Source organism: Cnephaeus nilssonii (genome assembly GCF_951640355.1).
Source record: "Cnephaeus nilssonii genome assembly, chromosome: 1".
Lineage (NCBI taxonomy): Eukaryota > Metazoa > Chordata > Mammalia > Chiroptera > Vespertilionidae > Cnephaeus > Cnephaeus nilssonii.
Window position 1 is genome coordinate 75,498,702 of NC_137072.1, and position 27,628 is coordinate 75,526,329.

Here is a 27,628-nt window from a genome sequence, read left to right on the forward strand (position 1 = left end):
TTGAGCCTGTCTATTGTCTTTTTGCATCTACAATAACATGTCTTTGGAATGTCAGAGTAATTTCCTTTTTCCAGACCACTTAAGGGCACAATCACTGCTACAGAGCAGAGACACCAGAACCTCTCTTTGTTATTTTTATCATGTTAATTGTTAACTGTTAACTATCCTATACCACCAATGTAAATGAAGTATGTGTCTATTTTTTACTTGTTTTGGAGAGGGAGCATGGGAGAGAGAGAAAAAAACATCAATGGGAGAGAGATACATTGACCAGCTACCTCCTGCACTTGCCCCAAACAGGAATAGAACGTGCAACCCGGGCATGTGCCCTGACTGGAAATAGAACCTGTGACCCTTTAGTGCACAGGATGATGCTCCAGCCAACTGAGCCACAGTAGCCAGGGCTTCTTTTACTTTTTATCCAATCCCAGAGAATCCCCACCTTTGCTTTCTCCTGCCTCCCTAATCTACCACCAATGGATTTCATGGAACCCCTTACATCTCCTTTGTTAGATTTTAATACTAGTATATATAACTAGAGACCCAGTGCATGAATGCATGTATGGGTGGGATCCTTCAGCCTGACTGGTGGTTGAGGCCGATCGGGGCCATCTTGCCCAGTCTGGGGGGAGGGTACCATGAGAGGTTGGCCAGTCGGGGAGAGGGACAGTGGGAGGTTGGCCAGCCACAGGAGGTTGACTGTGATAGCGCACTGACCACCAGTGGGTAGTTCCTGTGTTGAGCATCTTCTCCCTGGTGGTCAGTGCACATCATAGCATCCGGTCAACTGGTCGTTCGGTTGACTGGTCGTAACAGTTGCTTAGGCATTTATATATATATAGTTTAGGTGCAAAAGCCCTGGCTTGTGTGGCTACGTGGTTAGAGTGTCAGCCTGCCACCAAAGGTCCTGGTTCAACTCCTGGTCAAGGGCACGTACCTCAGTTGTAGGTTTAAACCCCACTCAGTGGGAGCACATATGGGAGACAACAAATCAATGTTTCTGTCTCACATCAATGTTTCTCTCTCTGTCTCTTCCCCTTTCCCTCCCCCTCCATTCCTCTCTCTCACTCTCTCTAAAAAGCAAAGGGAAAAATTTCCTTGGGTAAGGATTAACAAAAAATAGATATAAGGTGCAAAACTGACATTCTCTGGCACATTTTCTCAATCCATTCAGATTTTGCACAACTAACATCATATACTCAAAGGTGAAATTTTGAAAACCTTTCCTCTTGTCAGGAACAAGACAAGAATGCCCACTTATGCCATTTCTTCTTTTTTTTAATTGTTCATTTATGTTACCATATAATTGGTTAATTATTATTATTTTTAAAGATGAAATATAGAAAATAGTTATCCATGGTTCCATCACTCATAAATAATGCTTACATTTTAATGTATTCTTTCTTATCTCTTTTCTTTCTATCTTGTGTATGTAATTTTTCTCTCCCCCTACTTATAATATTCTATAAAATCTTCTTTAACATAATGTTTAAATGGCTGTGTAATATAGCATTATAAAGATACCATACTTTATAATATACTTTAACCAATCTCTACTCTTATAAATAATATGATGATCATTTTTGACATAATTCTGTGAGTAGCACATATTTTCTTGATTTTACTTCTTAGACAGAATCATTAACTCGAATGGCATAAACATAATTACGTTTTACTAGGGGCCCGTTTTGCAGGAAGATTTCTGCAATACTTCTGGCGGGCTTCCCTCCCACCACCGCCACCTCTCCCGAGCCCCCACCTCTCCCGCCCACCCCGCTGCGCCCGCAGCCACCACTGCTGCTGCCACTGCCGCCCACCGCTGCCCGCCTCTGTGGCCGCATGCGCCAACCACACTTTCCCTCCAGCAGCCGCCTTGCTTTCCACTTTCCCTCCCTCTTCCTTCTATGCTGTCTTCAGTCTTCACTCCTCCCTCCCTCAGCATATGCAAATTAACTGCCATCTTGGTTGGGTTAATTTGCATACTCGCCCTGATTGGTTGGTGGGCATGGCTTGGGCATAGCGAAGGTGCAGTCAATTTGCATATTGCTCTTTTATTAGGTAGGATAATATAGTGTGGGCAAAAGTAGGTTTACAGTTGTATGCAAAAGAGTTTATTCTTGTATTATTAATTATTGTATTATTTTCCATATGAACAACAGTACACCTAATTTTGCCCCACCCTATATATACCACATATTTCCACAATGATATATGAAAAATGAGCAAGACTAATGAAAATCAAAGAAATACAAATAATGAGATAACATTTAAACCCGTAATATTGGCAAAGATTTAAAAGACTGACAATGCCCAAAGTTAATGAAGATGAGGGGATATGTGTTCTTTTATAGATAAGTTAATAAGAGAGCAAACTGAGTCCTTTTTCTTTATTTTATTCTCATTCCCTAACTTCCACTTTAGAAACCATCAGCTGGTTCTCTATATCTATGAAACTGTTTCTATTTTGTCTGTTCATTTGTTTTGTTTTAGATTATACATAGAAATGAAATCATACAGAATTTGTCTTTTCTACTCAATTTATTTCACTAAGCAATAATACCTTCTAGTTCCATTCATTTTGTCACAAATAGCAATCTTTCATTGTTTTGTTAGCAATATAGTTTTTAAATTTATCTTTATTCTTGAGAGTATTACAGATGTCTTCCTTTTTTCCCCATTGGCCTCTCCACTCTACTCCTCACCCCTCCCCAGGACTGACTGCACTATTGTCTGTCCATGGTTTATGCATATCTTATATAATGAAAGCCCAGAGAATGAAACGTTGGAATGACCAGAGACCAGAACGACGACAGCCCCTCGGCCAGGCTGGCCACACCCCCTTAACGGGCACCCCACCCCGATTGGGGGTATGGCTGGCTTGCAAACTGCCCATACCCTTCGCCTGGGCCAGCCCAACCCCCAGCGGGGCCTCCATCAGAGCAGGCCTGCTGGCCCCCACCCGTGCACCAGGCCTCTATCCTATATAATAAAAGGGTAATATGCAAATTGACCCTTACGGCAGTACAACCAGAATGACTGCTTGATCAGTCACTATGAGGTGCAATGACCACCTCTCAGTCCCTTTACCCAGCCAGCAGGCTCAGATGCCCGATGGCAAATAGGTAACCAGGGGTCATGGTAGGGAATGTGGGTGGCGCCAGACCAAGGCCCCAGTCGCTCCACACAGAGGGCAAATCATGGCAGGCATGGGGCTGGCGAGCGGGGAACTGGGGGTAGGTGGCAGCAGGGGGGCGGGGCTGGCTACAGTCAACTGGGGAAGATGGCCTTAATCACTGGCTAGGCCTAGGGACCATACTTACACACAGATTTCATGTGCGGAGCCTCTAGTCTATATATATAAAACCCTAATATGCAAATAGACTGAAAGGCAGACTAACCGAAAAACCGAACAACCAGTCATTATGATGTGTGCTGACAACCAGGGGGCATGCATGGAACATGGTGGGAATCGGCAGCATTGGGATGGTGGAGCAGGTGAGTGGAAGCGCCAGACCAAGGTGGGGCACTAGTCGCTGTCATCAGGGCGAGTCTCTGGTGGTTACTGCAAAGTCCTTGTTCCTGTGCACCATGGTCCTGCCCTGTGCTCACACCTGCTTCCAGTGCTGGCCCCCCTTGCACCCGCAGCCAGCACCGGAGCCTGCTACTTGCACCCACTGCCATCACCTGGCACTGGTCCTGATAGCTTGGCACCATCAGCAGGTGTGAAAAGGGCCAGCGCCGTCAGCACTTGGGAGTGGCATTGGCGGGAGCGGGGCTGCCAGCAGGGAGGGGACCAGGGAATGCTGTGGGGGGTGCCAGGCAGGGGGCGAGGAGGATGGGCCAAGACCCACCTGTGCCCACTGCAGCATCACACCCCACAGTTCCTTTCAAGGTTCACGAATTCATGCACTGGGCCTCTAGTCTTACCTAATAATACAGAAACATGTAAATTGACCGTACCTTCGCTATGCCCACAGCCAAGCAGAGTCAGTATGCAAATTAACCCAACAAAGATGACATACCTCCGTCAAGGGAACCTTCTCAGCACTCAGGTCACTCCCAGCCGGCCATCAGGCAGAGGCTTTAGGTTTGGGAAGGGACCGAGCATGCGATCGGAGGGGCGGGGGTCCCCTTCCCACACCTAAAGCCTGGGGTGGATGGAGGCTTTAGGCTTAGGAAGGGGCCAAGCCTATGATAGAAGGTGCAGGGGGAAACCCCTTCCCAAGCCTAAAGCCTGGGGTGGAGGCTTTAGGCTTGGGGAGGTGTCGAGCCTGTGATCGAAGGTTCTGGGGGGGGGACCCCTTCTCAATCCTAAAGCCTGGGGTGGAGGCTTTAGGCTTGGGGAAGTGCTGGGGGGAACCCTTCCCAAGCCTAAAACCTGGGGTGGAGGCTTTAGGCTTGGGAAGGGGCCGAGTCTGCAATCGGAGGTGGAGGGGACCCCTTCCCAAGCCTAGACCTGGGGCGGAGGCTTTTGGCTTGGGAAGCGGCTGAGCTTGGGATCGGAGGGAAGGGGAAAATATCAATGGAAACATATCCTCAGGTGAGGATAAAAAGAAAAATAAAGAAATAAATGTCATATCCTATGAAAAACACCTCTTGAAAATGCTTAAAGAAAGTTGTCATTTTTCATGGTGAAGAGACTGGAGTCCATGTTGATGAAAATACCTTGGCAGCTGTGGTGACTGGCAGTGGCTGCAGCAGTGGGGTGATGAGTCTGGCACCTTCCCCTGATCAGCCCGGTCGCCTCAAGCAAAGGGAGGCCAGACTGCGGCTTAGGTCCACTCCCAATGGGGAGCGGGCTTAAGCCATCCGTAGGACATCCCCCTGAGGGCTCCCAGTATGTGAGAGGGGGCAGGCTGGGCTGAGGGACCCCTCCCCAGTGCACGAATTTCATGCACTGGGCCCCTAGTATGCATATAATTTCCTTTAAGAGAAACTTCCTGGATCTTGGGCAGCCTCCATGTCACTCAATCACAATCCCTATTGCTTTTTACAGCCTGAAGTTATGGGGACTTCTCTTCCCAGCTCAGGAATCCTGGGCTCAGGGTCTGGTGTAGGTCTGGGACTTCTTGTTATTCATGGGGTGTCTCTACAGCTGAGATATCCCTACTGTAGGAAAAAAATGCCACACATGGATGTTGGACCAACCTATTATGTGCCTCTGCTCCTCCTACCAGTCTCAATGTACTCTCTTCTTTACTTCTCTAGCTGTATGACTTCCATTCAGCCAGCTTTCAGGCAGTTCTGAATGGTTGTTCTATATTTTAGTTGTAATTTTGATGAGGTTGGGGGAGGTGGTGAGTACAGGTGTTTACTTATGCCACCATCTTGATTCTCTCTCGTCTGCTTTAAGGTACTTTTTATTTGTATGATTTTCTCTTGAACCATTAGTTGTTTAGTACCATGTTGTTTAGTCTCCACATATTTGTTTTCATTCCAGTTTTCTTCCTGTAGCTGATGTCTAGTTTTGCACCACTGTGGTCAGAAAAGGTGATTGATATAATCTCAATCTTCTGAAGTTTTTTTGAGGCTGTCTTGTGGCCTAATAAGTGATCTATCCTAGAGAATGTTCTAGGTGCACTTGAAAAAAATGTGTATTATGCAGTTTGGGGATAAAATGTTCCATAAATATCTATTAAGCCAATATCATCTTATGTGACATTTTAAGCCATTCATTGCTTTTAATTTTCTGTCTGGATGATTTATCCTTTGATGTGAGTGTGGTATTAAAATCCTCTACTATTATTGTATTACTTTGAATTTCTCACTTTATATCTATTAATAATTGCTTTATAAATTCAGGTGCTCCTATGTTAGGTGTGCAGATATTTACAAATGTTACATTCTGTTCTTAGATTGACCTCTTTATAATTATGTAATATCCTTTGCCTTTCTTTTACATTTTTTGTTTTAAAGTCTACTTTGTCTTATATAAGCATCACTACCTCAGCTTCGTTTTCATTTCTATTTGCATAGAATATCTTTTTCCATCCCTTCATTTTCTGTCTATATGTGTCTTTGAAGTGCTTCTTATAAGTAGCATATAGATAGGACATAATTTTTAACCTTTTCAGCCACCCTATTTTTTTTAATCTACATATGAGGATATGTTTATTGATTTTAGAGGGACAGGAAAGGGGAGAGAGAGAGGGACAGGGAGACACATCAATGTGTGAGAGAAACATAGATCATCTGTTGCCTCCCATACGGGCCCCAACTAGGGATCAAACATGCAACCTTTCATTCACAGGACAATACTCTAATCAACTGAGCCACCTGGCCAGGGTCACCTTATATCTTTCTACTGGAGTATTAAATCCAATTACATTAAAATAATTATTGATAAGTATTTACTTATTACCATTTAGTTAATAGTTCTTCGGTGTTCTTATACTTCTCCTCTGATCACTTCTTCTTCTCTTGATCTCTTCCCTAGTGGTTTGCTGTTTTTCTTTAGTGTTTGGTGTGTATTCCTTCCTCTTAGTTCTTTATATATCTTTTTTATGGTTTTAGTTTGTGGTCATCATAAGGTTTACATATATCATTCAATATCTATAGCACTCTCTTTTAAGCTAATATGCACTTAAGTTCAAATATCCTATATAATAAAAGCCTAATATGTTAAGTGTCTGGTTGTCTAGTTGGCCATTCAACCAATCAAAGCATAATATGCTAATGATATACTAAGGCCACTCAACTGCTCACTGTGACCTGCACTGGCCACCATGGGGCAGCTGCTCCAACTGGTAAGTTTGCTTGCTGCTGGGGTCCATCAGATCGGGACTGAGCAAGACGGGTCAGACATGCCTTGGAGCCCTCCCATAGTCCTTCACAGGCTGGCCAACCTCCCATATTCCTCCCTGGCCCTGATAGTGCACGTGTGGGGTACCTCGGCCTGACATGCGCCCTCTCACCTTGTGGGTTGTCAGAGAGCTGGTTTTGGCCCAATGGTGGAACATCCAGTTACTATGAGACGCACTGACCACCAGGGGTCAGATGCTTAATGCAGGAGCTGCCCCCTGGTGGTCAATGCACTCCCACAGGGGGAGTGCCACTCGGCCAGAAATCTTAATCACAGCTGGCTAGTGTAGTGGTGGTGGCCAGAGCCACTCCTGCATCTGCAGCAGCACTAACGATGTCCCCTGAGGGCTCCCAGCCTGCAAGATGGTGCAGGACTGGCTGAGGGATCCCATCCCACCCCCCAAGTACACGAATTTCATAGACCAGGCCTCTACTATTGTATAAGAATTAAATTTTCACTACCTCTTCCGTGTTTGATATTATTGATGTCATGATTTAGATGTTTTTGTGTTGTGTATCCCCTAACTACTTATTGTATTTTGAGTTGAGTTACATACTTTTTTTCCTCTTCACCTTTTTAGTAGTTTTTTAAAAGTCTAATATGATGTTTTTATTAATATTTGGCTTTACCTGTGGAGTTTTTATTCCTTTCTCATATTTTCTTATTTCTGGTTATGGCCTTTCCTTTTCTACTTAAAGGAGACCCTTTAAGTGGAAATAAAACAGAAGACTTGCAAATACAAAGTCATTCATAGTGCTTATAATCATAAAACAGATATTAAATCCACTTGCTTATCATCTATATTTACTTTTTCTACTTCCATACAAATGGTCTGACTGTTCATAAAATATATTTACTTTGGGTGTGTGGGTTATATTTTAACTTCCTGATTGATTTCCCTTTGGACATAAGCGTGAGCCCTGGGAACGGGATCAGCGATTTGAAAAGAAGCCTGTGTGCCTCCAGGATGCCTAGGAAGTGGATTTCAGTTCTGCTGCTGCTACAGCTGAGTTGTCACTTCAGCCCTGGGAGCTGTGGGAAGGTGCTGGTGTGGCCCACAGAATACAGCCATTGGATCAACATGAAGACAATCCTGGATGAACTTGTCCACAGAGGTCATGAAGTGACTGTTCTGACATCTTCAGCTTCAATTCTTGTTGATCCCAATAAACCATCTGCTATTCAATTTGAGATTTTTCCTACATCTTTAACAAAAGATGATTTTGAGGATCTTTCCATGCGGATTATCTCTAAATGGTTATATGGGAGAAAAGATACATTTTGGAATTATTTTTCACTAATGCAAGATACCTTTTGGGAATATTATGATTGTATTCAAACACTCTGTAAAGAAGTAGTTTTGAACAAGAAACTTATGACCAAACTACAGGAATCAAGGTTTGATGTCGTTCTTGCAGATGCCATTGGACCCTGTGGTGAGCTGCTGGCTGAGCTACTTAAAATACCTTTTGTGTACAGTCTCCGCTTCTCTCCGGGCTATACCATTGAAAAGTACAGTGGAGGACTTCCATTCCCTCCATCCTACGTACCTGTTATCTTGTCAGAATTAAGTGATCAAATGACATTCATGGAGCGAGTGAAAAATATGATTTACATGCTTTATTTTGACTTCTGGTTCCAAACATATAATCTGAAGAAGTGGGATCAGTTTTATAGTGATGTTCTAGGTAAGTCATGTTTTAATTGGTAGCTTGAAATCCTAACTTTTCTAATGCCACAGGAGGAGAGTTTGTACAAATATTAAGTCAGAGGAAATACCTTTTATAAGTAAAATGACTAAATAATAATATATAATGATCTTTCAATCTCACATATATTATAGTAATGTTTAAATTATAAGGCCATTTAAAACCCTGTGATCCATTATTAGTACAGGAGATTTCAGGAAGTCAAAAACCACAAATTAAAGCACTGAGGAGTTCTAGAAGCCATTATACCAATTCTTTGTCTATTTATTTGTAATATAATCTATTTTTTTATTCTTTTTTTCTGGGTAAAGTGTTTTATTCTCTCTTTGTTTTTTCTTAAACATAATGTCAAAATATTGCCCATCCTACACTTATTGTTAGATAACTTTTAAGTTCACAGCAATATTGAGTAAGATTTCCCATATAACAACTGCCTGCACACAAATACAGGCTCGCTCATTTTCAACATATCACACCCAAGGAATACATGTGTTACAATTGTTGAACCTAGATTGGCAAATCGTTATCTTCCAAAGACCACAGTTCATGTTGGAGATTACTCATGGTGTTACATATCCCATGGGTTTTAACAAATTTATAATGACATGTATTATACAGAGTAGTTTCACTACCCTAAAAATTCTCTGTGCTGTACTTATTTCCAAAATACCTACTTTACTAGAATTTTTCAACTTTAGTAAAAGGCATTAGAAATTTGACTAAATATCTTGATCAAAGCAGAAAAGCACATTGAGAAGTTACTTTATTTCTAGTACAGCTGCCCATTTAGCTTTGAGATAATTGTTTCCACATGTTTCTCCTCAGTTTCTTTATTTTAAAATTAAACTGTTTGCCATGTTACCTAAAAAACTCTTTCACAATGGGGAGATGTAATGGCTCCAAACATGACTCAAGAATCTACAATTCAAAGTATCTAGTAACAACATATTCATTCACTCAGTGCTTACATTCTCTTTTAAAGGTTGAAAATCATGTTGAAGTGTGGACAATCAAGTTATTGGTCTGTGTTTGTAAAAACTGTACCTTTTCATTGTAGACAAAATGAGCCAAAATTAAAGGGAGCGCATCTATTTCCATATCTTATGAAAACTTTCCAGCTGTTATTTGCAAATATTATTATTAAATCCTATCGAAAAAAAAAGAGAAAATATGCTAATTGACCCTCACTCTGTTGCATAGATGGTGGTGCCCACAGCCAATAAGAGGGAATATGCTAATTGACTGTCACACCCTCAAAGATGGTGGCACCCACAGCCACAAGATGGTTTTGCCCAGTCCCCTCAGCACCACTGGGGTAGCAGTCATGTGTCAAGGCCAGGCCCGGGCCTGTGGATCTTTGCACCTGCCTCCAGAGTCCCCCAGTCCCCTCAGGCGCCCCAGCCGCCTAGGGCCAGCCAGAGGTGCAGGAAAGCCTCATATGGCAGCTGCCTAGGTGCCCAAGGCTGGTCCGAGGCACAGGCAAGCCTCAAATGGCGGCTGCCCAGCCACCCAGGGCCACCCGAGTCTTAGATAACCAGGGCCGGCTGAATCTTGTGCTGCTGGCAGTGGCAGCAGCAGATGTGTGATGGGGCGTTGCCTTCCCCTGATGGCCGAGTCACCTCCCGCCCCTGAGGGCTCCCGGACTGTGAGAGTGGGCAGGCTGGGCTGAGGGATCCCTCCTCCAGTGCATGAATTTTCATGCACTGGGCCTCTAGTATATATATAAATATTATTAAACTCCAAAAATGAACAAAATGCAATTATAGGTGTCAGGAAATAAGATATACTTCAAAAACATCACAGTTCTTAGAAAATTGAGTATTCAGGAAATAGTTTGCTAAATTGTGGAAACGAAGCTGAGAATTTATAACGCAACATGTGTCCATTGTTTAATTGACTAGGGAGCTCAAATAATTTTTTACATTTGCATCTGTTACTTTTATAGTTTTATAAAGAAAACAAATACCGTACTTTCAGGCGTATAAGACGACCTTTTAACACAAAAAAATCTTCTCAAAAGTCGGGGTTTTTATACGCCGGAAAATACGGCATTTACAATTTAGAATTAAAGTGAGTTATTGCCAAATGATGGGTGGGTTACTGTATTTTCCAGCGTAAAAGACTCCCAACTTTTGAGAAGATTTTCCTTGGTTAAAAGGTCATCTTATATGCCAGAAAATATGGTATGTTTAATTCTGTTATGGCTTACATTTAATTGTTTATCATTGTGAATGTACCGATGTCACATCCTCTCTAATAAAATGGTAATATGCAAATTAACCATCATTCCGCTACATAAGCCACACCCACCAGCCAAGCCACGCCCACCAGCCAATCAGGGCGAGTATGCAAATTAACCCAAACCAAGATGGCTACAGCCACAGAGAGCAAGGTTTCCCAGGTAACAGAGCAAGCCAAGCTTTCCATAGCTGTTGCAGGCCTAAGCCTCCACTCAAGCTACAAAGTTTCAATTACAGAAGGTAAACAAATTCAAACAAATGGCAACAGAATGGAGCTTGAGAGAGCAGGCCAGGGTTGCCGGCGGCAACAGGGGAAGCAAAGCTTTAAAGTACACCCTGGCCGGGCCCACCCGCTTGAGGCAACAAAGTTTCAATTGTAGAAGGTGAATTAACTGCCCCAGAGATGGCTGCCGCCCCGGAGGGAACAGCAGGCTTGGCTCTGCTCCAGGCTACAAAGTTTCAATTGTAGAAGGAAAATAAATCCCAGATACCAGGGCCTCCGCTTAGGTTGCCAGGGGGCGTGGCCCGCCTGCAAACCACCACAGGCCCCTCGCTCAGGCCACCCCACGCCCCAAGAGAACCCCACCCTGATCCGGGACACCCTTCAGGGCAAACCAGCTGGCCCCCACCTGTGCACCAGGCCTCTATCTTATCTAATAAAAGAGTAATATACAGATTGATCATCACTGCAACACACAATATAGCTGCCCCCATGTGGTCAAAGATCCTGCCCCCATGTGGACACAAGATGGCCACCACAAGATGGCCTGCAGGGGAGGGCAGTTGAGAGGGACCAGGCTTGCAAGGGAGGGCAATTGGAGGTGATCAACCCTGCAGGAGAGGGCAGTTAGGGGTGACCAGGCTGGCAGAGGAGGGAAGTTGAGGGCAAACAGGCTGGCAGGGGAGCAGTTAAGCATCAACCAGGCTGGCAGCGGAGTGGTTAGGGGGTGATCAGGCTGGCAGGCAGAAGCGGTTAGGGGCAATCAGGAAGGCAGGCAGGCAAGCAGTTGGGAGCCAGCAGTCCTGGATTGTGAGAGGGATGTCCGACTGCCCCTTTAGGCCCGATCCTGAGGGATCGGGCCTAAAGGGGCAGTCGGACATCCCTCCAGGAGTCCCAGATTGGAGAGGGTACAGGCTGGGTTGAGGGACAACCCCCCGCCGTGCACGAATTTCGTGCACCGGGCTTCTAGTTAGAGATAAAAAGTCTCTAGCACTTTGTCTTATATATTTGATCATAAACATAAAACCTACAAATTTTACATATTTTATCACCTATATGAGTATGTATACATATATACCATACACATAAATATTCATATTATCAAACCACAGACACTTTAAAGCATTTGGGCTACCTTATCCCCAGCACCTTTCAGAAAATGTCCTAGTATAGTACTTACATTAAAATGCTCTCATTTCCTCTGCCTTCTGCTTGCTTCCCCTTCAGGAAGACCCACTACATTATATGGGACAATGGCGAAAGCTGAAATGTGGCTCATTCGAACTTATTGGGATTTTGAATTTCCTCGCCCAGTCTTACCACATTTTCATTTTGTTGGAGGACTCCACTGCAAGCCTGCCAAACCCCTGCCTAAGGTAAACCTATTCCTCTTTGTTTTCTTTTGAGGATATTCACTAGTATTCTACCTTAGAAGGAAGACAATGCCTCGACAATATAAATTGTGTTCCACCAATATTGGCAGCAAAACCCAACACTGACTTGCTGTCATTCCAGCATTTAAAAAATTGCCCATTTTAGACCTGGTTTGACATCCTAGAATAAAAAGTGATTGCATAGCCTAATAAAGCAGGTGTTTTCTGACATTCACCAATTCTGCACAAAATCTCAGGAAAGATTCCTGGGGGAACATGGTTATCGACATCACAGCTGACTGACAACATGAGCACAAAGAAAATGTACACTACACATCTAATAAGACACAAAATCCTGCATATTTAATATACCAATTTCATCTGAAAATTACCCATAATACAAAATTGCAAAATAATTGTCAGCATGTAGGATATTCCTTATGAAGGAAAGCAAGAATCTAATATGCTTTAAATTGATATAATATCTTAAGACATAATTACAAAACAAGCATCCTTTACTGAATTATTTTATTATCTCATAAGATATCCTGTTTGTTTACCATTTGATTGACAGCAACATAAAACAGATTTCTTATTGAAGGGTTAACCCAATTTCTATTTAGACTTAAAAATGTTCAGCTATATGTGATAACTTTCATAAGGTCTAAAGCCTGAGGTAAAATTTGTAGAATTTATATTCAATCTAACCCTGTTGTTTTTTGCTTTATTGACATGTTATTGACATATATTTTAATAAGATATTTATAGGGTACACTAGAGGCCCAATGCATGAAATTGGTACAAGAGTAGGCCTTCCTCCCCGTGGCTGCTGGAACCAGCTTCCCTCTGCACCCGGGACCTGGGTTTTCCTCTGGCCGCAGGCAGGCACATGGAACCCAGGGTTCCCTCACAACCCCAGCTTTGCCTGGAAGGACGTCTGATCTAATTAGCATATTATGCTTATACTAGAGGCCCGGTGCACAAAATTCATGCATGGTGTGTGTGTGTGTGTGTGTGTGTGTGTGTGTGTGTGTGTGTCTCAGCCCAGCCTGCACCTTCTCCAATCTGGGACCCCTCAAGGGACATCCGACTGCCCATTTAGGTCCAATCCCACCGGGCCTAAAGGGGCAGTCGGACATCCCTCTAACAATCCAGGACTGCTGGTTCCCAATTGTTTGCCTGCCTGCCTGCCTGCCTGCCTGATTGCCCGTAACCACTTTTGCCTGCCAGGCTGATCACCCCCTAACCACTCCCCTGCCAGCCTGATAGAGGCCTAACTGCCCTCCCCTGCTGGCCTGGTCTCCCCCAACTGCCTTCCCCTGCAAGCCTGGTTGCTCCCAACTGCCCTCCCTTGCTGGCCTGAATACCCATAACTACCCTCCCCTGCCAGCCATCTTGTGGTGGCCATCTTGTGTTCACATGGAGGCAGCCATCTTTGACCACATGGGGGCGGCCATCTTGTGTGTTGGAGTGATGGTCAATTCGCATATTACTCTTTTATTAGATAGGATTATATAAACTAGTGGACCAGCACACAAACTTCATGCACATGGTGGGTGTCCCTCAGCCCCGCCTGCACCCTCTCCAATTTGGGACTCCTCAGGGGATGTCCAACAGGGATCGGGCCTAAACTGGCAGTTGGACATCCTTCTCGCAATCTAGAACCGCTGGCTACTAACCAACCACCTGCCTGCCTGCATGATTGCCCCTAACCACTCTGCCTGTTGGCCTGCCATCCCCCAACTGCCCATCCAGCCAGCCTTCTTGCCCCCAATTGCTCCACACCCACCCACCGGCCTGATCACCCCCAACTGCCCCCCACAGGTCTGCTTGCCCCTACTGCCCCCCCCTCGCTGGCCTGATCACCCCAACTGCCCCCCACCAGCCTATTCACCCCCAAATGCCTCCCTGCTGGCCTGCTCGCACCCAACTGTCCCCCGTCCCAGCCTGCTTGCCCCCAATTGACCCCCTGCCAGCCTGATCACCCCTAACTGCCTCTACCTCGGCCCCTACACCATGGCTTTGTCTAGAAGAGCGTCTGGAAGGTCTCCCAGAAGGTCTCCTGGTCTAATTTGCATATTACAATTTATTAGTATACTATTGGCGCGGTGCACAAAATTTGTGCACAGGGGGGTGTCCCTCAGCCTTGCCTGCACACTTTCCAATCTGGGACCCCTTGAAGGATTCCTACTGCTGGTTTACAGGGATCGGGCCTAAACGGGCAGTTGGACATCCCTCTCGCAATCCGGGACTGCTGGCTCCTAACCGCTCACATGCCTGCCTGCCTGATTGTCCCTAACCATTCTGCCTGCCGACCTGCTCATCCCCAACTCTCCCCACTGGCCTGCTTGCCCTCAAATGCTCCTCCCACCAGCCTGATCACCCCCAACTGCCCCCTGTGCCAGTGTACTCGCCTCCAACTGTCCCCCCTGCTGGCCTGCTCGCCGCCAATTGTACCCTTGCCAGCCTGCTTGCCCTCAACTGATCCCCTGCTGGCCTGATCACCCCTAACTGCCCTCCCCTCCTGGCCTTACCACCCCTAACTGCCTCTGCCTCGGCCCCACCACTATGGCTTTTCCAGAAGAGCATCCAGTAGGTCTCCCAGAAGGTCTCCTGGTCTAATTAGCATATTACAATTTATTAGTATACTAGTGGCCCAGTGCATGAAATTCATGCAAGGGGTGGGGGGTTTCCCTCAGGCCAGCCTACACCCTCTCCAATTGAAAGGATCGGACCTAAACTGGCATTCGGACATCCCTCTCACAATCTGGGACTGCTGGCTCCTAACCACTCACCTGCCTGCCTGCTTGATTGCCCCTAACCATCTGCCTGCCAACCTGCTTGCCCCCATCTGCCCCCTGTCGCCGGCCTGCTTGCCCCCAAATACCCGCCACCAGCCTGATCACCCTCAACTGCCACCCCTGCTGACCTGCTCTCCCCCACCATCCCTCCCCACTGGCCTGCTTGCCCCCAACTGCCCCCCTGCTGGCCTGCTCACCCCAAACTGCCCCCCCCATCCTGATCACTCCCTATTGATCCCCACTGATGGTCTGGTCACCCCCAACTGGCCCCCACCACTGGCCTGATCACCCCCAATGCCTCCCCCACAGCCCTGATCATCCACAACTGCCCTCCCCTCTTGGCCTCTAATTGCCTCTACCTCGGCCCCACCACCCTGGCTTTGTCCAGAAGAACATCCGGAAGGTCTCCTGGAAGGTCTCCCAGTCTAATTTGCATATTACCCTTTTATTAATATAGATAGAGGCCTGGTGCATGGGTGGGGGCCAGCTGGTTTGCCCTGAAGGGTGTCCCGAATCAAGATGGAAGTTCCCTTGGAGGGTGGGGCCAGCCGGGCGAGGGTTCTGGGGTGATTTGCAGGCCAGCCACACTCCCATTGAGGTGGGGGTCCCCACTGGGGGTAATGCCTACCTGGGCGAGGGTTTGGGGCAGTTTGCAGGCTGGACATGCCCCCATTGAGGTGGGTGTCCCTGCTGGGGGTGTGGCCAGCCTGGGTGAGAGGCTGAGGGCTGTTTTCAGGCTGGCCACACCCTGATCAGGGTGAGGGTCCCCGCTGGGGGACTGAGGGCCGTTTTCAGGTGAGCCACACCCACTTCAGGGTGGGGTCTCATCTGGGGAGTATGGCCGGCTTGGGCGAGGGGCTGAGGGCCGTTTGGGAGTGATATGCAGGCCGGCCAAACCCCCGGCTTTGTCCGGAAGGATATCTGGAGGTTCTCCAGAAGGTCTCCCAGTCTAATCAGCATATTACTCTTTTATGAGTATAGATAGTGATTTGATATACATATACATTGTGAAGGTATTCTGCTCATGTAATTAACACCACCTCACGTATGTATCTTCTTTTGTGTGTGTGAGAACATATAAGTCCTGCTCTCAGCAGATTTCAATTATACAATACTGTGTTATCAATTCTAGTCACCAAGTTGTACATTAGATCCTCAGACCTTTCATCTCATAGCTAGAAGTTTATAATCGTATACCAGCATCTCCCTATTTCCTCCACCCTCAAATTCTGGCAACCAATTTTCTACTATTTTTTTATATTTGCCTTTTTTGTTTTTTTAAGACTTCTTATATAAGTAATAGTATGTGCCTTTTCTCTTTCTCTGTCTGGCTTATTTAACTTAGCATACTGCACACATGGTGCCGACTATATGTGTGTGTGTGTCTCAGCACAATTTCCTTCTTTCTTATGGCTGAATAATATTGACTGTGTGTGTGTGTGTGTGTGTGTGTGTGTGTGTGTGTGTGTGTGTGTGTTATATCTTACTCATCTTTTTTTTTTTTTTTTACTCATCTTTTGAGGGACACCAAGGTTGTTTCCATATCTTGTCATTGTGAATAATGTTGCAATAAACATGAAAGTACAGATATCTTTTCAAAATCCTGTTTTAATTTCCTTTGGATACAGTAACTGGGATTGCTGGATCATATGATAGTTCTATTTTTAATTTTTTTGAGAAGACTTCACATTCTTTTCCATAATGGCTGTAACAATTTACATTTCTACCAAAACTGTACATGTCCCCTTTTCCCACATCCTTGCCAAATTTATTATCTCCTGTACTTTTTTATGATAGGCATTCTACCAGGTATTCGGTGGTATCTCACTGTGGTTTTCATTTGCTTTTCCTTGACGATTAGTGACACTGAACCCCTTTCCATGTACCTGTAGTCCATTTGTATGTCTTTGAAAAATGTCTCTAAAGTGCTCTTCCCATTTTTAATCTGAAATATGTGAGTTCTCTACATATTTTAGATATTAACCCCTTATCGGATATGATTTCTAAATATTTTATCCCATTCTGTAAGTTGCATTTTAATTTTGTTGATGCTTTTCTTTATTGTGCAGAAGCTTTTTATACGATTTTTGTCCAGTCTCTTCCTGCACCCCCCTACTCCTACTTCCCCATGAGAATTGTCAGTCCACTCCCTTTCTATGTCCCTGATTCTATTATATTCACCAGTTTATTCTGTTCATCAGATTTTGTATTCACTTGCTTTTTAGATTCACTTGTTGATAGTTATGTATTTGTTGTCACTTCATTGTTCATAATTTTTATCTTTACATTTTTCTTCTTCCTCCTCTTCTTAAAGAATACCCTTCAACATTACATATAATACTGGTTTGACGGTGATGAACTCCTTTAGCTTTTTCTTATCTGTGAAGCTCTTTATCTGACCTGTAATTCTAAATGATAGCTTTGCTGGGTAGAGTAATCTTGGTTGTAGGTTCTTGCTATTCATCACTTTGAATATTTCTTGCCACTCCCTTCTGGCCTGCATAGTTTCTGTTGAGAAATCAGCTGACAGTCTTATGAGTACTCCCTTGTAGGTAACTAACTGTTTTTCTCTTGCTGCTTTTCATATTCTCTCTTTGTCTTTTGTCCTTGGCATTTTAATTATGATGTGTCTTGGTGTGGTCCTCTTTGGAATCCTTTTGTTTGGGGTTCTCTGTGCTTTCTGGACTTGTTGGTCTATTTCTTTCACCAGGTAGGGGAAGTTTTCTGTCATTATTTCTTCAAATAGATTTTCAATATCTTGCTCTCACTCCTCTTCTGGAACCCCCATAATTCGGATATTGGTGCACTTGACGTTGTCCCAGAGGCTCCTTACACTATCTTCATATTTTTGGATTCTTTTTTCTTTTTGCTTTTCTGGTTGGGTGTTTTTTGCTTCTTTGTATTTCAAATCTTTGACTTGATTTTTGCGATCCTCTAGTCTGCTGTTGGATCTCTGTATATTATTCTTTATTTCAGTCTGTGTATGCTTAATTTCTAATTGGTCCTTTTTCATATCCTTGAGGGGCTCACTATATTTCTCAGAGGTTTCTAGAAGATTCTTGAGTAACCTTATAACCATGATTTTGAACTCTATATACAGTAGTTTGCTTTCCTCCATTTCTTTCATTTGTGACCTGTTTCTTTGTCTCTGGACTTTGGCTGCTTCCCTGAGTTGATAGAGTGGCTTTGTGAGAGAGGTGACCTATTGGGCCCAGTGGTTCAGCCTCCCTAATTACTAGAAGTTGACACTCTTGGTGTACCCCTTTGTGGGCTGTGTTCACAGTCTTGTTGTAGTTAAGCCTTGATTGCTGTTGGTACACTGGTTGGAATTGACCTTCAGGTCAATTGGCTGTGAGAACCAGTTGTGTCTACAGTGTGAGAACTTCTGTGCTGGAGATATCCTTATGGGGCAGAACTTGCTTTGGCACTCACTGAGTCTGCCCCCTGAGTGTGTCTTTTATGGATGTGAAGAGTTGTAATCTGGATGGTCTCACTCTGACCACTGGGTACACTGGCTCTTGGATCTCAAAGGAGGTGCAAAGTCAGGCACTGCCTGAAGCTACCCAGAAGGAGCTACAGGGAGATCTACAGATTCCTCTTCTTTATTTGGGGTTTGGAGGTGCCCAGATGAGGCCCAGCTGTGAAGGAGTGCAAGTTGCTCTGGAGCCTTGGGCCTTCTTTTGGAAGCTCTTGGGCTTTCTGACCTAGCTGAAGTTTGTTAGGTTTTAGATTGTAATAGGCCAGTCCATTCTAATGCAAAAGCCTCTGCGCACAGCTTGGGTGGGGTTGTAAATTGGGTGAGGTCTCAGGGAATTACCAGGCAGAGCAAACAGCAATGGCTGACCTTCTGCCCTGTCCCAAAGAGGACCCCAGGTCTCTGTGTCCTGTGGCACCATGCAGGAACAATGATCACTGCAAGCACCTCTGAGAGAAAGCTGCCCTCACATTCTGGCCTCTTAACAGACAATCCAGTTTCCTTAGTATGAGTCTGGGTCCCCAGAGTCTCTCCCTTGTAGGTAACTAACTAGAGTTCAGAGCAGTCGGGAGCTTGTATCTCCCTCCCGATTGAAAAAAAAAAACAGCGTACCCAGTTGCCAGCCCGTTTCCGCGTGCACCTCCGTACCTCCACACTTTACTTCCGCACCTCCTCCAGGATTCAATGCGCTTTTCTCTTCCCTTTTAGTTGTAGAATTTCCACTCAGCCAGCCTTCCTGTGGTTGTGGATGGTATTTGTTTTGTATTTTAGTTGTAGTTTTGATATGGTTGTGCTTGGCAACAAGTTCAGGTGTTTATCTATGCTGCCATCTTGGTTGTCGCTCTTGGATTTTTTCCTTCTTGATAGTTTATTGTGAGTGTGTAAATATACAATTGAGTTTTTTACGTTGATTTTGAATCCTGGAACTTTACTTAAATTTTATAATTAATTTTAAAAGCTCTTAATGGAGTCTTTAGTGTTTTCTATATATATTTTCATGACATCAGTAAATAAGGACCATTTTACTTCTTCCTTTCCAATTTGGATAGCTTTTATTTCATTTTGTTGCCTAATTGCTCTGAATAGAGCTCCAGGTAATATTTTGAATAAAAGTAGCAACCATGGACATCCTTGTCTTTCTGACTGTTCTTAGTGGAAAAGCTTACTTTTTTTTCATCATTGAGTATTTTGGCTCTGGGTTTGTCATAGATGGTCTTTATTTGTTTGTAGTCTTTCTCTCTATATCCAAGTTGTTGAAAGTTTTTATAATGACTGGATATTAAAATTTTGTCAAATGCTATCTATCTCTCTTCAGGTCTGTTAATGTTTGCTTTTCATTTAGGTGCTCCTATGTTTGGTGTATAAATATTTACAAATGTAATATCATCTTATTGGATTGACCTTTTAATCATTATATTTCACTTTGTCTGTTGTGACCATTAGCTTAAAGAGTATTTTGCTAGTATATGTATAGCTACTCTTGCTTTAGTTATTTCCATTTTCATGAAATATCTTTTCCATCCCTTCACTTTCAATCTGTGTTGTGTCCTTAAATCAGAAGTGAGTCTCTTCTAGGTAGCATACATTGGGGTCATATATTCCTTTGTTTTTATGGACTCGATCACCTTGTATTTGGATTGTAGAATCTAGCCATGTACATTTAAAGTAAAATCAATAGATAAGTATGGAATTACTATCATTATTTTTAACTTTTTTCTTACTGTTTTGTATTTTTTGTTCCTTTCTTCTCTTACTCTTATCCTTTGTGAATTGATAATTTTTACAGTGATATGCTTAAATTCTTGCTGGCTAACTGCTGGCTAACTTATGTCTGAATGGAATATATCCAAAAGAACTATTTGTCTGCTTATGTATCGACTATAGGTTATTACTTTGTAGTTGCCATAAGACTTACATGAAAAGTCCTAAAGGAGGCATGCAGGCTGCCAGCTGTGAGTTTGACATGCTTGACCTAGCTGTAGGCTAATTAGAGGCTGGACCCTCGGGCAGCAACCAGGATAGTATATAGTTAGGGTCCTTCCAGGAAGACTGGGAGATGTTTTACCTGACCCTTCTGTACTGCTGTAGCCTCTGAAGGGGCTCTTGCACCATTAATAAATTTGGTTGCTATGGTCTGTGGGACTTATCAATATAAGTCTCATTGGCTATCAAAGCCAGTAGATCTAGATATCCATTGGGTGGCAGGGGCAAAGTGGGCTGCCAGATGTGTATACAAGCTCCTTGCAGGGAGATATTTGTAATTAGCGGTGAGCTCAAGGGTGAGGCCTTATGAGGTGTCTGCTGGCTTCTTCTGACTCAAGGGTAGTGGTTCTCAAACTTTCTAATGCCGCAACTCTTTAATACAGTTCCTCATGTTGTGGTGACCCGCAACCATAAAATTATTTTTGTTGCTACTTCATAACTGTAATTTTGCTACTGTTATGAATCGTAATGTAAATATGTGTGTTTTCTGATGGCCTTAGGCTCTACAGCAGCAGTTCTGAACCTATGAGTCATGACCCACAGGTTGAGAACTGCTAGCAGGGTCACCTAAGACCATCGGTGTACTGGCTCTATTTCATTTCTTGATGATATATATATATATATATATATATATATATATATATATATATATATATAATGTATATTTCTTGCAAAAATATACATGATAAAGGAAATCAATCTCATATAACATCCATCCTTCCATGACAATGGAAATATTGAATCTTTTTAAAAAAAATCAACTACTGAAAACAATGGAGATTCTCACCAAAAAAATAAAAGTAGGATTACCATATGGTCTGACAATTCCACTTCTTGGTATATATCCGAAAGAATTAAAATCATAATCTCAATAAAATATCTGCACATTTATATTCATAGCAGCACTGTTCACAACTCAAAAGTGGAAGCAACCCAAGACCCCATGGACAGACAAATCAATAAACAAAATTCAGTATTTACATACAATGCTATTTTACTCAGACTTAAAATGGAAGTAAATTCTAACACATGCTATAACATGGATGAAGCCTGAGGATATCATGTTAAATGAAGTGATTCACGGACAAAAGGCACATACTGTATGATTCCACTTATATTATATATCCAGATTGGTCTAGTAAACAGAAACGGAAAATAGAATCATGGTTACCAGGGACCAGTGAAGAGGGAATTATTGCATAACGGGTACAGTTGCAGTTTTGCAAGATGAAGAAGTTCGATAGCTTGGTTGTGCAATAATGTGAATATATGTATTACTGAATTGTACACTTAGGGACTGTTAGGATGGTAAATATTATGTTATGTATATTTTAGCACAACTTGTAAAAAAAAGAAGTATTCATAACTCCAGGTAATACTTGATTTCTCTCATTAGTTATTTGAAAGCATTCCTTTCAATGGCATTTGCTATGCTATTACTCTTTTGTGATGGAGCAATTTTTTCTTTACAGGAGATGGAAGAGTTTGTCCAGAGTTCTGGAAAACATGGTATTGTCGTGTTTACTTTGGGATCAGTCATCACGAACATATCAGAAGAAAGAGCCAATGTGATTGCATCAGCCCTTGCCCAGATTCCACAAAAGGTTAGACTAAGCATCTTAATAGTGCACAGCTATCTAGGCGCTAATTACATAAATTTCCAGTGTGACATGTAAGCCATTATGATAGCTCCTATTTATCTCAGCTATGAATTCAAACCAAAAGATACAAGACAGGTGCTAAAATAGTGGAACAAAAGTTGTGTTTAATAGTAACTTTGGAATTAACATTGTGATCAGAATGGAATATATTTAAGAGGTACAATGTAAAGTTTGGTGTTACAGTGATATTGCAGGAGAGTACCAAAATCACCAAACTCTGCCCTGTCATTGGCTCCATCCATCTCATTGCAGGATTCCTGAAGACACGGTACACACTACATGTTCTTAGAAAGAAATAAAATTCTAACAGTAATGTTAAGCAGGAATTGATGACAGTGTGAAAGAAGTCATGCCATTTTAGGTTTGCTAAGTAATCCAGGCCACTCTTACTTCCTTAATTTTTGAAATAGGCCTATTCAGTATGATTTCTGGGTGCTATTCAGAGAAAGAATAGCCAGGACTCACTAAGCTGGGTCCAGGTTCCCAAGCCAGCCACAGTGATCTAGAGAAAGAAAAGCTATCACAATCGGGTTGATTGTGTCCTATAAAAGTAGAGGAAGATAAATTAGAAATGGGGGGGGGGGGGCGGTGGATCCACCATTAAGGTGACTGTGTGCTTTATAAAATATGGCTCCTAAAAATCTCTGCTTCTAACCCATCAGAATAATAACTTCTCCTGGTTAAGGAAGGAGTAGGGACTATATGAGGAGTCCAGTAGAAGTAAGCCCAGTATGGAAAAGTTCAGATGCCCCCTTCTCCATAAAACAGAGTAGTAAGATATTTTCCAATATTTTATTTACACCTGCAGTCTTTGGGTATTTATGACCTACTTTTTCTTTTCCTAACTGATGTAATTTCTCTTTATAGCCTGTGCTAATTTTTGCTGAACATCTGCGGGTACTTTAACATTCACATAACAAATAAATGTTAAGCACTAGTAAATTATAATCCAGCTTATGAAAACTGCTGATATTTATGATAATTCCAAAATCAGAATCTAGTTTGTTCCTAGATATAAAAATTGCTTGGCTACAGGTCCTATTGTAATCAGTGCTGTCCATGCTATATAGTGTGTCACTGAAATGTTAACACTTAGTTGAAAAAACTTTAGCATCATCACAATTTTGGATTTTTTTTTCAACAGCTATACTGTAATAAAGTGCCTACAGCTTCTTCTTTTTTACATTTAAAATGTTTTCATTCCTAGACATAGTAATAAATCTTTGGTTCATGGGGATCAAACAGCTGTAGTACATTTACACAGTGGAATACTACCCTGCCGTAAAAAAGAAAATATTTCCTTTGGGGACAGCAAGGACCTGAAGAGTATTATGCTATGTGAAACAAGCCAGTAAGAAGAAGACAAATACCATATTATTTCACTCATATATGGAATCTAAATAAATAAACAAACAAAATGAAACAGACTCACAGATAGCAATTGACAGCACTCAGGGTAGGGGTAAGGAGGTGGGGGGAAGAGGGGAGTGGCGGGATTGAGAAAAAAAAAGGAAAAAAGTGAAAAACTCATGGACACAGATAGGAGTGTGGTGATTTCAGAGGGGAAGGGGATGAAGAGAGGTGGGGGAGGGTATAGGGTGGATAAATGGTGATGGGCAGAAACTTCACTTTGTGTGATGAACACACAATACAGTGTACAGATGAGGTATTGTAGAATTGTACACCTAAAACCTGTATAATTTTGTTAAGCGGTGTCACCCAATAAATTCAATAAAAAGGAAAAAGTATAAAAAGAAAAATAATTAGTGACTTTAAATAGACAAATAAAACAGAAAAAAAGTGAAAATAAAGTTAAATTTTTGATGTAAAAAAGTAACTTATAAGACAAGTAGATATAAGAAAACTCCCTTCTGTAATACTTAAAAATACAGGTTAATATTACATGGCAAATTGAGAGAAATTATAAATAAACTAAAGGCCCGATGCATAAAACTCCTGCACGGATGTTGGGGGCGGGGCGGCGGATGGGGGCTCAGCCCAGCCTGTGCCCTCTCACAGTCTGGGAGCACTTGGGGGATGTCCAACTGCCGGCTTAGGACCGCTCCTCTTGCAATCCCAGACCCCTCGCTCCTTACTGCCTGCCTGTGCACTGCTACTTACTGCTCAGATTGCTGCTCCTTAGCACGGCTGTGGGGCTGGGAGCGGCTCCACCACCACCACTGGGCCTGCCAGCCATGATCCTGGCTTCTGGCTGAGCAGTGCTCCCCCTGTGGGGGTGCACTGACCACCAAGGGGAAGCTCCTGCATTGAGTGTCTTCCCTGTAGTGGTCAGTGCACATCATAGCGACCAGGTCTTCTGCCGGTTGTTCCAACTTTTGGTCTATTTGCATATTATGGTTTTATTATATAGGATGTGTAGTGAATACCTACTTTTTTGCACTAGAATTATGACTAGACCTAAATTTTTTAAATATATTTTTATTGATTTTAGAGAGGAAGAAATTAGGGAGAGAGAGATAGAAACATCAATGATGAGAGAGAATCATTGATCGGCTACCTTCCACATACCCACAACCCTGGCATGTGCTCTGAACCGGGAATTAAACTGTGACCTCTTGGTTCATGGGCCAATGCTCAATCATTGAGCCATGCTGGCCAGGCCTAAATTTTCTTAGTACTTAAACTCATCATTGATGATCTCATTTGTATACCTGTATGTATTGAACATCATGATTGCATTCATAGTTGATTGAATGTAAAAGTAAATACATAAAAAGTGGGTATTACTATCATACCAGTGTTATAATAGTTCTCATTGTTAATCTCTTGTCCTTATTACTTATCTGCCTATGAAGGGCTTAAACTAGATTATCACTTAATTGCTTTTTAATATGAACATGCTATACCTTTAGTTCAACTCATGGAATAAAATATTTTCTTTACTTTAATAGGTTCTGTGGAGATTTGATGGCAAGAAACCAGATACCTTAGGTCCAAATACTCGGCTCTATAACTGGATCCCCCAGAATGACCTTCTTGGTGAGACTGAAAAACAAACACTAAAATAACAATAACTCCAAAGAGAGTGATAATACTTCAAAAAGAAGCAAATTTACTGAACATTTATTTTAGAAAAACTCAAAATAAAACTTCATTTCCTTATATTTGCCAGTCTTGAGGGAAAAGGATAACATATAAAAGCTAACATTTTATTATAGATCATCCATTCCCTTATGTCTGAAATCAAAGTTCTTTATTTCAGGTGTAATTACTTTCTCATGAAGAATTTTTCAATAACTACCACTTTGCCTCCTTCTTCTCCCTTCTTATTTCTATTTTTTCTACTTCTGTATGGGTATTCATTCACTGCCATTAAAAAATAAGAGCACCTCTTTTATTACCAGTGACTCCATTTTCAATAGAGAAATAGCCATAATCTTCCTGAAGTGACAACACATTTCATGGTAAAGTGTGGTCTGTTCTTTCTCTGATTCCAGAGTCACCACATTCACATTTCCTGCTGCCTGGACATCCCACATGTAATACTCGGTGACTTCACTATTTCTTTAAGAGAATATGTTCTAACATGCTACCTCCTTTTCTTTTTTCTTTTTCTTTTTTTCTGCACATGCTATTTTTTATCCATAATGCTCTCTTCCTTTTTTTTCAAATTTATCTTTATTGTTGAAAACATTACAGATGTCCTCCTTTGTCCCCATTGACCCCTTCAACCCAGCACCCGCTCCTCACGGAACGTTCTCCTTCAACTTGTCATTTTTCAAGTCACAATGCCATCCCAGCATCTATTTACCTCTTCAGCAACTAAAGTTCTTCTTCCTCTGACACCTAAAATACATTTCAATGCAGTTTCATGTGTATAATAATCTGTCATCTAGAATCAGTGCCTGAGTGCTTTTCTTGCCCAACTCTCATTTTATTTCTAAGACTTATAATTAATAATTTACTGAAATTCACCCAATCCTAGGCCATCCAAAAACCAAAGCATTTATAACTCATGGTGGAACCAATGGCATCTATGAGGCAATCTACCATGGGATCCCTATGGTGGACATCCCTATGTTTGCGGATCAACCTGATAACATTGCTCACATGAAGACCAAGGGAGCAGCTATCAGAATGGACTTCAACACCATGTCTACTGCAGATTTACTCAATGCATTGAAGATAGTCATTAATGACCCATCGTGAGTACCACAATTTCAATAGTATTTATAGATTCTTTTGTCTATGACGAATACAAGTTTCATCCCATATTGAGAGATTAATTTTGAAATTATTAACATGATTTAACCAATCTTAAATCTGTTTTTATTTTCAACCAGACATTAATTTCAAAGTTGCATTTAACCTGATTGAACAGGTAATCAATTACTGCAACAATTTTCTACACAAGTGTATACAAAGTTATATTGGTCACTACAAGGACATGTTTTTTGTTTTGTTTTTTAAAATATGATAGAACCCATAGAATTAAGGAATGAATAACTCAAGAAGTTGCATAAAATATTTCAATTTAGTGCCAAACATTTCTGAAACTATAAATCTTGTGGAAAGTACTTTCATGGAAAGTACTTCACAGGGTGATCTGATCATAAATTCCTAACTGGGAAGGTCATGATGAGTAGACATGCTCCAGGCCTATAACTTATTTACTGAAAGGTTTTACACCAGGCCTGCCCATTGTTCTTGTGCATCTAGGTAAACACTCCTTTCAAATACCAGAAATAATACCCCTCAAAAGTGGCACTGCTTGGCTGGCATGCCTCAGTAATTGAGCATCAACCTGTGAACCAGGAGGTCACGGTTCTATTCCCAATTGGGGCACATGTCCGGGTTGCAGTTGTGAGCTTGGTCCCCAGTCGGGGGCATGCAGGAGGCAGATGATCAATGATTCTCTCTTGTCATTGATGTTTCTATCCCTCTCCCTCTCCCATCCTCTCTGAAACCAATATAAATATATTTATAAAGGGGGGGGGCATTAACTATTAAGAGAACACACATCCTTGCATTCCTGGGATAAATCATACTTGGTCATGGTGTATGATCTTTCTGATGTACAGCTGGAGCTGATTTGCTAGAATTTTGTTGAGGTTTATGGCATCTATGTTCATGAGGGCTGTTGGCCTGTAATTCTCTTTCATTGTGTTGTCTTTATCTGTTTTTTTTTTTATTAGGGTGATGCTGGCTTCATAGAAGGAGCTTGGAAGTGTTCCTTCCTCTTGAATATTTTGGAATAGTCTGAGGAGGATAGGTTTTAGTTCTTCCTTGAATGTTTGGAAAAACTCCCCTGTGAAGCCTTCTGGCCCCAAGCTTTTGTTTGCTGGAAGCTTTTTGATGACTGCTTCAATTTTTTCCATAGTTATTGGCCTATTGAGCTGTTTA

General features: G+C 42.5%; 1 protein-coding gene across 3 annotated transcripts in view; it reads left to right on the plus strand.

Annotated features, from left to right (window-relative positions):
• Nucleotides 1–7,736: 7,736 nt before the first annotated feature.
• The window catches only part of LOC307102429 (UDP-glucuronosyltransferase 2B31-like), a gene marked incomplete at both ends in the record, with an annotated part of 259,955 nt that continues 240,063 nt past the window's right edge, over nucleotides 7,737–27,628 (plus strand). Inside the window, 5 exons of one of the 3 annotated variants that reach the window (XM_079775985.1) lie at nucleotides 7,737–8,490; nucleotides 12,199–12,347; nucleotides 22,076–22,207; nucleotides 25,177–25,264; nucleotides 26,211–26,430. In XM_079775985.1, coding sequence (XP_079632111.1) covers nucleotides 7,770–8,490; nucleotides 12,199–12,347; nucleotides 22,076–22,207; nucleotides 25,177–25,264; nucleotides 26,211–26,430 — 1,310 coding nt within the window. The remainder of the gene's footprint in view (nucleotides 8,491–12,198; nucleotides 12,348–22,075; nucleotides 22,208–25,176; nucleotides 25,265–26,210; nucleotides 26,431–27,628) is intronic. The other 2 variants (XM_079775979.1, XM_079775991.1) reach the window with 2 other exon arrangements.